This window comes from Magnolia sinica, chromosome 17, assembly GCF_029962835.1.
Source record: "Magnolia sinica isolate HGM2019 chromosome 17, MsV1, whole genome shotgun sequence".
NCBI classification, from domain to species: domain Eukaryota; kingdom Viridiplantae; phylum Streptophyta; class Magnoliopsida; order Magnoliales; family Magnoliaceae; genus Magnolia; species Magnolia sinica.
In genome coordinates this window covers 13466984-13480123 of record NC_080589.1, presented here as the reverse complement: position 1 = coordinate 13480123, position 13140 = coordinate 13466984, and the positions used below count along the sequence as shown (strand labels likewise).

Here is a 13140-nt window from a genome sequence, read left to right as displayed (position 1 = left end):
GGGAGTCCCTTAATTTGAAGGATTTATTTTAAGTAAAAATAACCCACGTGTAAGCTTCTTTCTGCACGCGTATAAAGCCATAAGCCCATAACAGTGCCAGAGTATCAAAACCTTTCTCCACCAATAACGGTACGGGGGCATTCTCGTAACTTCCACCGCAAAACGGCCGTACGCGGTTTCCAACCCAACGGAAACTTCTTTCTCCTTCCGTTGTCTCTGTATAAATAGCCCCCTCCCTCTCCCAGCTTCTCTCATCATCGCTGTGAAATCAGATTCTCTTCCTTCTCTCATCGTTGCCGTTTGATCAGATCTCCATCTCCAAGATGGAATACCGACCGTTAGATCTCACAATCATCTCCGCCAAGGACATCAAGGACGTCAATCTCTTCAGCAAGATGGACGTCTACGCCATCGTCACCCTCAGCATCGACCCTCGATCAAAGCAGAAGACGCCCGTCGATAGAGATGGCGGGAAAAGCCCTACCTGGAATTTCCCCATGAAATTCTCCGTCCCCGATCTTCCGCACAATGGCCCACCGCTAATCCTCCACATCCAGCTCCGATCCGACCGTAGCCTCGGCGATCGCGACATCGGAGAGGTCCACGTCCCGATCAAGGAGCTCCTCGATACGGCCGCGTCATCGAAGGGAGACGGGTCGTCTGGGACCCACTTCGTCAGCTATCAGGTCAGGAAACCGTCGGGAAAACCCAAGGGCGTCTTGAATTTCTCTTTCAAGTTCGGAGAAAAGGTCTCCGCTCCGATCGCCGCTGCAGCGGCGAGAGGAAACGAGCCCGTCATGGCTTATCCAGCCGCAGCGGGCCCCAGCGGGTACCCGCCTCCTGGTGCTGTGTATCCGCCTCCAGCAGCGGCATATCCACCCCCGGCGGCTGCGTACCCGCCTCCGGCAGCGGCGTACCCCATGCAGGCGGGGTATGGGTATGGTGGCCATCCTCCGCCTCCGCCGGCAGGGTATGGTTATGGTTACCCACCACCACAACCAGGTTACGGAGCACCGCCCCCGGCGGGTTATGGTTACCCTCCGCAGCAGATGGTGGCGCCGCCCCAGCAGCCCAAGAAGAACAAGTTTGGGATGGGTGGGATGGGGTTGGGAGCGGGCCTGCTCGGTGGGGCGATCGGAGGGTTGTTGATCGGAGACATGATCTCAGATTCCAGCAATGCTTATGAATCCGGTTACGATGCCGGATTCGACGATGGTGGTGGTTTTGATTTCTGATTTTATTTTTATTTTTTTTTCTATCCTTGGATTTGTTTTCGTTTTAGGTAATAGACATAAGGTGTTTGGCTGTACATTTTTTTACCATTATAATGTATTCCGTGTATCCGCAATCTCTGTTTTCCTATGGTTGCACATGGCGTATGTTTGGATTGAAAGCAATATAAAGCTGCCAGTGGTTTGAATTGAATTTAAATTTTATAAAGCGCAACTTCGCTGCAACCTGGAACCGGAGACGTGGGTGCAGCCCTGACAGGAGGGCCCACCTCGATGTATTCATATCATGCTGACGGTTTCACCAGCTTGCATGGTCCTAAAAATAAATCAGATATAAATTTCAGGTGGACCACACCAAAGGAAAGCCGTTATTAGCCATTAAAAACCTTTGTGTTGAATCAAGCTGATTTTATTTATTTTTTTACTTTCATTTGGGTTTGTGTCACTTTGCCAACTGGTTGGATTGGATGGTCAATAAACATTACGGTGGACCTTAGGAAGTTTTTAATTGTGGATGTTCAAGGACTACTATTATATTTGTTTGATTTTTTGGAGTATGCCCTAAAATAAGCTGGCAAAACTATGTACAATGGTAACAATGCATACATCAAGGTGGGCCCCACAGTCATGGCTACACCCACATTGCTTGTTCTGGGATTGCAGCCAATTCATGATCAATTGAGAAATTTGTAAAAGAAAAAAGTCATCAATTTTGATGGAAAACAGCATTATATACCTTGACACAACACTTGTGGGAAGGGATGGGGATTCTAACCAAGAAGAATCCTACGTTGGCTATTACCTTCTCCATTATTATGTTCCTTCTCATCCTTGGCTGCCTTGTTTAATACTAGTTGAAGGCATGATTCCTCTCTTTAGAAAGAGAGCACTAATGATACTTTGCCTTTCCTAATATTTAATAGATGGCTGTGTGTACATTATGGTCATTATTTGGATGATTCGATACTCCTGGAAGTTTAGGATTTTAATTCCATAATTCAAAATTTAGGGTTTTCACGCCCTTGCAATTCTAATGGTGGACCCTCGCTTACAAAATCTTGAAAATTTGAAATATCTTTATTTGTTGTGATAATTACTCTTTATCTTTTAAAAAAGCTTTATGATCTTTTTCATATTATGATAAGAGGATGCTATGAAAACAAAGCTTATATAATCATTATATGACTTATATCATAGAAAAATTAATAACTATCCAAAAAGAAATATGATATTTTTGGGCTATTTATGCAATTACTTATGTGAGTTGGCCCACTTAATAAGCCTGGAACGAACTTTAGAATAATATGTCTCTTCACATTTATCATCATGTGAATATATAAAATAATTATAGAATTATAATCAAAATCCAGTCTACTGGACACCAGTTCTGAATTTCGGTATTTTCAACCCAAAAATCAAGAACAAGATTCTCCTTAACACTGGGAAAGCAGAATCCCACTTTATGGGTCAAAAGATGATGTGGCTTTTTGGAGAGAATCCGACCACTAACATGTGTCTCAAGTGCCGATCCATCCACGTGTACAATAATCTCGTTCCTTATGTTAGTACCATATATGTGTCACATGTTTATATAATGATCCCAAAAATCAACCATTGGATGACAAATAAACATTATGGGCCGTAGGAAGTTTTTAACTGTGGTGGGTTCAATTGTGATCTGGATCTGCTTCATTTTTGTGATCATGCTGGGCGTAGATATTGGATACACACATCAAGGTGGGCCCCAATGGGGAGTGGATTAGGTGTGGCCACGGTGAGGCCTTGACCTTATGGCCCACCTAGATGCATGTATTGTATATTCATGCAGTCCATCTGTTTTTTTTGCTCATTTTAGAGTGTCAGCCCAAAATTGAAGAAGATCTAACTCTCAGGTGGCCCACTCAATAGGAAACAATGGTTATCTAAGTCTCACCATTAGAAACTTTGGGCCCACCGTAATGTTTATTTGCCATCCGACATGTTAATAAGGTTACACAGATGTAGAGGGAAAAAAAAAAACATATATCCACTTAATCCAAAACTTTTGTAGCTGACAAGAAATTTTTAATGGTCAATATTCACTAGTTCTTGTTGTGTCGTTGGTAAAAACTTATATTTTTAGCTTATGCCTTAAAATAAGGGATCAGATTGGCTACTATCACATCTAGACTGCTAAGGAATTAATGGCACCCACTGTCCACACTGTCCATCCATTTTGACACATCATTTTAGACTATGAGTTAAAAAAGGAGGCAGATCAAAGACTCAAATATTAAGCATTTATAAAGATCAAGTGGACCACACCACAGGAAACAGTGTGAATTCAACCTTTACCATTGAAAATTTCTTGGAGGCCACACAAGTTATCTATTTATCTTTGATGATCTTATGAACAGGTTGGATGATAAATAAACATGACTGTGGGCCTAGGAAGGTTGCAACAGTGAAAATCATTATTCCCACGGTTTCCTGTGGTATGGTCCACTTGAGCTTTGGATATGCTTCAATTTTGGGGTCAACTTTTAGCAGGAAAAAAAGGATGGACAGTGTTGATAAACCATATACATTCACAGTGAGCCCAACTGAGTTTACTCAGTACGATAAAAGCATACTGAGTAACTCAGTACGCAATCCGATTTCATGTGTCACTACCGAATCTGAGTCCTGAGGCCCACTCGATATTAGAAATAATCCCGAATGGACGGTCAGAGATCTCGAATGCCTGACAGAGATGATTCAGAGGCAGGAAAACTCCGTGTCATCGAATGCACCAGACCGGCTTCCGTGGAATTGACAGCTTCGGGAGCGGATTGCATGTGCCTTGGCATAGAGATATCTATGTGCCTCGTGTCTGGGCCTTTAGAGATGTCCATGATAAGGCCACTCCGTCCATCTATTTTGAAAGATCACAGTAGGATAGTATACAGAAAATCAGTGATATCCAAAACTCAAATGGTCTACACCGCATGAAACAGTGGGGATTGAATGCTTCTTTCAAAACAGATGACTGGAGTGGATTTGTCACGGACATCACTGCGGACCCGACACAGCCATATCTCTATGCCCGGGGCACATGCAATCCGCTCCCAACAGCTACACCGCGCCAAGAGCTCCTGTACCGGTGGACAACAGATCTTAATCGTTGAACGACTGGAAACTACCGTGGATAGCCCATGTTTCAGAAACAATGGTAATAGCCTTAGATTTTCTCACATTTTTCCCTGTGAATTGCAGCTGTTAAGCGTTCTCATTTGGCGGAACTCACCCTAGATAGGCCACAGTATAACATCCTCACTGATCCTTCAATCTTAACCTTCCCTTCGTTAAATACAAATGAACGGTGATAAAGAAGGAACCTGATTGCATGGTGTGACGCACACCACCGACCTCCATTGACGTCACCAGGTTACGTAGACCCAACTATAATGTATAAGTTATATCCAAACCGTCCATCCATTTGGTGAGATTGTTCTAGGGCTTCAGCCCAAAAATGAGACGGATCCACAGCTTAAGTTGATCACAACATAGAAAGCAGTGGGGTTTGAACATTTACCATTAAAAACTTCTTATGCGTCACATGAGTTTTGGATCAACCTGACATTTGTTTTTCCCCTTTATCCAAGTTTGTGTGATCTTGTTAAGAGTTTAGATGACAAATAAATATTATGGTGGACCATAGTCTACAGGAAGATTTCAATGGTGAGAATCATTATCCTAATTGCTTTATGCGATGTAGCTCACGTGAGCTTTGGAATTGTCTTACATTTTCCTTTTCAGCTCAAGCCCTAAAACGGGTCTTGCCAAATGGATAGATGGTTTGGATATAACATATATATCATGGTGAGTCTGTGATATTTATATGCCATCCAAATAGTTTATTATGTAATTTCTAGTGAGATGAATTGGGAAAGTTTTTTGACATTATCAATATTTTAATATTAGAGGTTCAATCCTAATCAATTTCTATCATACAGCTTACTTGACTATTTGTTCTGCTTTATTTTTGAGCTCATGTCTTGAGATGATCTAGGAAAACAAATATATGAGGTAGATTTCTTGAAAACTTTGTGACAGGATCTACTTAGCCTCTCAACACAAGGAGTGAATTACAGAATGTTAACTACATGATGTGGATGTAGGTAACTGTTGTATTCCTAATCAGACAATTCAAGCTGTGCATCCGGTTGTAAATGGATCATAATCTCAAAATCAAAGTCATCTAAAGATCTAACAATTTAATTTATAGCTGTCAAATGGATAGTTTGAATCGGGCGAAATATGAATTGGCCAAATCTTCCAACCAATATGAAATTTGAGTTATTTCTCCATCTAAAATGGAGTCCATCAATGGTGTGGCCCATCTCACCGATGCACTCTTGAGTACATAACCAAATACCATACATGTATAAATTGAAAATCTGAACATATAATGCATGTTTTTAAAATAAGCATCATTTACTTGCCTTATCATGCAATCAATTTACATTACCATATATGGCAAGCAACAAAATAAAAAAATCCATAGCATTTATTTACTTGGCTCTTTTGGTTAGAAAAGTTATAAAATTTTACTGGATAAGGCATATGCAGAGTTATGCTCCCTTGCCCTTTAGTTCTCATCACATCATGTGGGCTTAGAATATGAGCCGTTCACGTGATGCAACACCCTATGAAACTCTTATCCAAAACTTTGGTAGGCCATGGGAAAAAAGAGACAAATCAAAAGAGGAAACTATTTACTTTTTTCATAACCCACCAAAGTTTTGGACCAGAGTAAGTAAGGTTTTATGGTGTGCTGCGTCACATAAACCGTTTAGATTTTGGGCCCACATCACATGTGATGTGATGTGTTCTGAAAAAGTTCTCACAAGTTGCATGTGAGAACTGGTCCACATGTTAGCATTCCTCACATATGTATACCAAACTTAGAGATATCCAATATGATAAAATTATCAATTTTCATATATTTATAGCTTGTATTCCTAAAATAAACTTGAAAAAAATATTTTTAAATACTTATAAATATTAAAAGTCAGCATTGATGGTTTTCAATACTTAAATTAATTCTCAAAGATGCTTTTGGCCTCATTCGTCATAAATAGAAACCGAGCATACTGTGCAAAGACTCGTTCGCTTACCTTATAATCCTCAGCTGGAAAAAGAAATAAATAAAGCGAAGTATATCCGGACTGGTACAAGGGCGTAGAATCTTCAAACCTAACCATGGTTAGTTGGGGTGACACGTGGTTAGGTTGTGACTCGGATGAGGACCCGCAATTGATATCCGAGAAAACACGTGCAGTCTTCATACACACGTGAGAGATTTGGTTCGTTAATCATAATTTACGAGTCTTTCTATTTACCAAATCCATATTTCTGGAGATTAAATGCCTAAGTGGGCCACAAGTATATCTGAAAATGGAGGGTTGATAAAACGTTAACCAATTTTCAGGTTTCAACAATGCTAGTTGATTGTGTGAGGGAAGTTATAGATTTTTTCCTTTTTTGGATAATAGAAAATTTTTCTTTGGGCACGTCTAATGAACGTTTCTGATTTTTTATACGTGTGATGTATAGGCACACGTTTGGCGCATGCGTTTGGCGGGTGAAAATGCGCGGATTCAAGTAGCAACGTCCATACGACCTCACTAACCAACCCATTCCGAAGACTCAACTGCAAATTTACTAAATTACCCCTCAGCCTTAGAAAGGAACCGGATTCTTTGGTTTGTGTACGGCTCCGGTATTGGATGGGAAATGGACACGGATTCCCACCGGACGCGTTCCAGCGAAAGCCTTTCCCAGAAAATTCCAGCGCTGGAAACTAGGTGGGTCCCACTGATATTTGTGAGAAATCCACCCGTCCAATCCGTTTTGCGAGCTCATTTTAGAATGCAATGTAGAAAATAAGCCGGATCCAATACTCAAGTGAGCTACACGAGAGGGAAAACCAGGGAAGAAAAGATTACCGTTGAAATTTTCCTGAGCTCCACGTCGATGTTTATATGACATCCAAACGGATTATAAGGTCATTCCCACTTGGATGAACTGAAAACTAAAAAACGCATGTCATAATACAAAACTATTGCGTCCAAACCAATGTTTCAAGGTCGTTGTTCAACCCCCACGGTTTCATCTTGTGTGGCCCACTTAAGAGTTGGATCCAACTCGTTTTTGGTTGCATATTTTAAAATGATCTCTTAAAACGGATGAACGGATTGGATTTCTCAAAAACATTGTGATGGACCACCTAGGTTCAAGCGTACGAAGTTAATGGGAAAGCGGCGTCCGCCGTCACCGGCCTCAGCGAGGATGCGGGTTGCTGCGAAAGGTGCGTGGGCTGGTTACCACCGCCATCAGGATAAGGTAGAGACGGACGGTCCTTTACGGAGCTCTGCGGGGTATATATTTTATCAATGCCATCCATCTATTTTTAAATATCATTTTAGACCCCAAATAAAAAATTAGGAGGATTGAAGGTTCATGTGGACCACACCACATGAAGCAATGTGGATTGAACTCTTATAGTGGAAATCTTCCTATGTCGAATCAAGATGTTTAGTTACCATCTAATATGTTCGTAAGGACACATGGACTAATATATTTTATCCATGCCATCCACTTATTTTGAAAGATCATTTTAGTTTAGGAGCCAAAAAAGTAGGCAGATTAATTAAAGGCTCATTTGGATCACACCATATGAAGCAATGTGTATTTAACTCCTGCGGTGGAAAGCTTCCCAGTTTTTTTTTTCCATCATCCAACCTATTCACAAGATCTTGTATAAACTATAAAATGAAAACATAAATATTAGCTTGATTTAAAAATTTTATAACTATGAAAAGTTTTCAACAATAAGCCTTGAACCCCTTTATGTGGTGTGGTTTACTTGAGTCTTTTATGCTTCTCCTTTTTTAGCTCATGTTTTAAAATAATTTTGACAGCATGAATAAAACATAGAGACGATAATGGATCATTGGATCCCCGCCTTACATGACTATCTGTCTCTATTTTTCATTTTAAGGCATGATATGAAAAAATGAAGTGAATCCAAAACTCAAGTTAGCCACGCGGAAGGAAATCCTGAGTAAGTTTAGTGTGTTTTCAGTTAATCTTACAGGAATGACTTTAGTAAGAGCTTGGATGGTGTATAAATGTAAGTGGACTAGGCATTTTTTTTCTCAACTTTTTACACGTGCGGCGCACTTGAGTTTTGAATAGGCCTACCTTTTGTCTCGTCTTCTACAATAGTCTTGAAAATTGGATGAATTTATAACAAACATCACCGTGTAACTTTTTTAAAAAGTCAATTCGTAATGTCTTCGTTTTATCCCCAACTTCGGTCCATAATGAGTAATGACACCCCTTGGGAGCAGCTTTGTTAATGCCACCCACTGCCACATTGGACATGGATTTCATGTGAGATGCTTTCCCTATGAACTCCATGTGAGAAAAGCTAGGTGAGAGGCACTATGATGTTTGCGAGAAATTCACCTCATTCATCCCTTTTCTACATCACGTTAAGACATGGCCCCAAATTAGATAAATCCAAAACTCATGAGGCCATATGATAGAAAACAGTATCACCCTGACCCTAAGCTCAAGTGGTGAGTGAAAGATACCTCGTTTCAACACTTGAGGTCTTGGCATCGATCCTAGTGGGGTGGCTAGCAGTGAAGTGTCAACTGACACTGAGGTGTACCAGCAAGCTAACCAGGAAAAAAAGAACAAAGAGAAATGTGATAGAAAACAGTAAAGATTCCTTGTTGAAATATCCATGGGCCTGCTTAAGTTTTGGATTCGGTTAGTATTTTTGTGTTCTCCCTTCATTCTAGAAGGAATGACCTTATAAATAGTGTGGATATATATATATATATATATGATGTGGAAAAATTGATCAACAGGGTAGATTTATTACAAACATAACAATGGGCCCTATGTAGCTTCCTGTCACTACATGTCATAGGAATAGCCTATTTTTAGGCTTACACCTTGAAACCTACATCTTAAGCTTTTTTGGCATTCAACATACTTTAATTGGCAACTCCTTAGATTCGGAATACTCCGATTGTGTTTGGCTCCGTCCAATCGAATTCTTATATCTATGATAATCTAAAAATGACAGTGCATTTAGATGATATAGTGTATTTTTAAGAGTTTCAATTTAATTTCTAAATTAACTTTAGTATGTTATGTTTGACTATATATATTTGATATAAAAAAAATAATTCAACATAGGATAAATCATGAGAATTGGATTACAATTGTAGACTAACCAACATTTTTTAACCATTGATATATACCGAGGCTGTTTAGTATACTTAAAAACATTGTGACAATTTAATTTTCGTGATGCAGTTGATATTACGATGATTTAATTTTAGTCTGCTATTGATAGTCGATTGTTTGAGGAAAAAAATAAAAGAAAAAGAAGAATATTGGAAATGATTTTTGCAGGGGAAATACCCTAAATAGTCCAAAATCTACGGTGTCAAATGATATGAAAATGTCGATGGATGGTGGTGATAAAATCCATACATCATAGAGGCCCATGGATGTATGGATTTCGGGTCCAATCGCCATAAACGAGGGCCCACCTGACTAACAAAGGGTTCATACACATGCAACCTTTTCACACATCTAAACTAAAATCAAGCCATCAAAATGCTTGGACGCATGATGCATAGGTCATAAATACATAACTAGATTGATTGATCAAATCCTAACCTATGATCAATGAACGATTATTTGTTGAATCTCCACCACTAACTACTTTTCATCACATCCGTCCATTTAGCGTCAATCAATCAGACGATTAATTAAGTCATTTCTTCTAGACACTGTCTATCCAACGTGAGGCGCTTAATTTGAACGGTTTATTTTTCAGTCAAAATAATCCACGTGTAAGGTTATTTCTGCACGCGTATGAAGCTATCACACTCTGCCAGAGCATCAAATCCGTTCTTAACCAAGAACGGCGGACGCCGCAAGGATTCTGGGTGTGGCCCACTGCGATGTTTTTGAGAAACCCAACCCGTCCATCCGTTTTTTTATCTCATTTTAGAACATGTGACAAGAAATAAGGTGTATCCAAAACTCAAATGATCCACACGAGAGTAAAAAGTGGGGATGTAGTGACCACCGTTGAAATATTTATATTGCCACAAAAGTTTTGTATCGACCCAAGTTTTCGGTGTTTTCACTTAATCCCAGTAAAAAAGACGTTATAAACAGCTTGGATGTCATATGAACATCAATGCCAAGCCTAGGAAAGTTTCAACGATAGGAATTTCTTTCCCCACTGTTTTATAATGTATAGCCCAGTTGAATTTTGGATACTTTCAATTTTTGGCCACATGTTTTAAAATAATCTCAAAAAATAGATAGACGGTTTGGATTTCTCGTAAACACAACGGTGTACGTTTACCCCACCTTGCATCCCAGCGGAGGAACTTCCTGCGAAAGGCTTTAGCCGGAAATCCGCATCCAAGAACGGCAAGGTACATTCGGAAACGGATTGGCTACTCCCCCTGCCTGGCTGGTGGTCGGTGCTCTGTGGACCCCACAATGATATATGTGTTTCATCTATGATGTTCATCTATTTTTAAATAAAATTTTATGGTTTTATCCAAAAATGAGAGGGATATAAATCTCATGTGGACCACACCACAGGAAAACATATCCACCATTAAAACCCTCCTAAGGTCTACTTTACTGTTTATTTGATATTCAATCTGTTTATTAGATCATACAGACCTAGATGAAGGAAAAAAAAAAACCAAATATTAGCTTGATCCAAAACTTTTATGGCCCCCAAAAAGTTTTTAATGATTTGCGCTCATTTAACACTGTTTCCCTTAATGTGGTACACTTGAGATTGGGATATAACTCATTTTTTGTCTCATACCATAAAATGATATATAAAAATACATGGACGGAATGGATGAAACACACATCATGGTGGGGCCCACAGCACCGACCATCAGCCATTGGCTGGTGGCAGGGGAGTAGCCAATCCGTTTCCGGGACATTCTCGTAACGTCTTCGGCTTTCGCAGGAAATCGCGTCCACGAACGGCAGTCGGCAAGGGACATTCTGGTAATTTCATCCAGAACACGGCCGCTTCAAAACGCGTCGGGGTGCGTAAAAAACGACTCAGCGGCAGTTTCCCAACTCAAGAAGGAAGTCTCTCTCTCATCCTTTCCTATCCGTATAAAGATCCATCTCGATTACTCACTTCTCTCAGTTTCCAACTTCTTCATCGCGCCGTATGATCAGATCTCCATCTCCAAGATGGAATACCGACCGTTAGATCTCACCATCATCTCCGCCAAGGACATCAAGGACGTCAATCTCTTCAGCAAGATGGACGTCTACGCCATCGTCACCCTCAGCAACGACCCTCGATCCAAGCAGAAGACGCCCGTCGATAGAGATGGCGGGAAAAACCCTACCTGGAATTTCCAGATGAAGTTCTCCGTCCCCGATCTGCCTAATGGCCAACCGCCCGTCCTCCACATCCAGCTGCGATCTGACCGCAGCCTCGGCGATCGAGACATCGGAGAGGTCCACGTCCCGATCAAGGAGCTTCTTGACACGGCCGCATCATCTAAGGGCGAAGGGCCGTCTAGGGTCCACTTTGTCAGCTATCAGGTCAGGAAGCCGTCGGGAAAACCTAAGGGCGTCTTGAATTTCTCTTTCAAGTTTGGAGAGAAGGTCTCTGCTCCGATCACTGCAGTGCCGCCCACTGCTGCAGCGAAAGTAAACGAGCCCGTCACAGCTTATCCAGCCGCGGCGGGCCCCAGCGGGTACCCGCCTCCTGGTGCGGCGTACCCGCCGCCAGCAGCGGCGTACCCGCCTCCGGCAGCGGCTTACCCCATGCAGGCGGGGTATGGCTATGGTGGCCATCCCCCGCCGCCGCCGGCAGGGTATGGGTATGGTTACCCACCGCCCCCATCAGGTTACGGAGCACCGCCCCCACCGGGTTATGGTTACCCTCCGCAGCCGATGGTGGCGCCGCCCCAGCAGCCCAAGAAGAAGTTTGGGATGGGTGGGATGGGGTTGGGAGCAGGCCTGCTCGGTGGGGCGCTCGGAGGGTTGTTGATCGGAGACATGATCTCAGATTCCAACGGTTACGATGGCGGATTCGATGATGGTGGTGGTTTTGATTTCTGATATTTTCTGGGTTTTTCTTGCCTTGAATTTGTTTTTATTTTCCTTCAGTAGATACGAGTTGTTTGACTGTACATTTTTTTCTTAATACCATAATCAATGTATAAGACATACACTTAGACTAGGGCATATACGCAATCTCTGTTCTCCTGTGGTTGCACATGTCATCTGTTTGGATTTAAAGTAGTATAAAGCTGGCATTGGTTTGAATTGAATTCGAATTCTATTTATGTCTGTCATGCCTACCAACATGCAATGGTAAAGAAAATTAAAATTTTGAAAAAAAAAAAAAAAAGAGTCGGCCTTTGAGAAAATAATGATCAATTTTGTTAGAAAATAGCATTATATACCATAACACAACACTTATATGTATAATCGAAGTATAATGTTATATAGCAGTATTGTTGGGAATATGATGGCTGTTATGCAACAGGCATGTTGTGGATTGTTGGTTTGGAGTGAGATGTGTTTTATGTGATGGATGTTAGAAGTTCGAGTAGACATACATTTTGAAGTTGATAATTACTGAGTGTGCTAGTGTGCAATGGCTTTTCAGATCATGTTTTTGGGTTTCCCTTTGATTTGAAACACAAATGTTGAGTAACTATGTTTGGGATTACGCTAGAGCTCTTGGAAAGAAATAAGTTGCATTAGTGTCTTTCTGTAAGATTTTAAGTGTGCTTTGGATATGTTATCCAGTTCAATTGAATGTATAATCATCATTATCATAATCATA

The 13140-nt window shown here is 41.0% G+C and overlaps 1 protein-coding gene across 1 annotated transcript; it reads left to right on the top strand.

Moving 5' to 3' along the window:
• The first annotated feature begins 236 nt into the window (after positions 1-236).
• Positions 237-12619, top strand: LOC131230422 (uncharacterized). The gene is made up of 2 exons (XM_058226349.1): positions 237-1232; positions 11244-12619. The coding sequence occupies exons 1-2, from the start codon at positions 324-326 to the stop codon at positions 12405-12407; spliced, it is 2073 nt and encodes a 690-aa protein (XP_058082332.1). The 5' UTR covers positions 237-323; the 3' UTR covers positions 12408-12619.
• Positions 12620-13140: the final 521 nt, after the last annotated feature.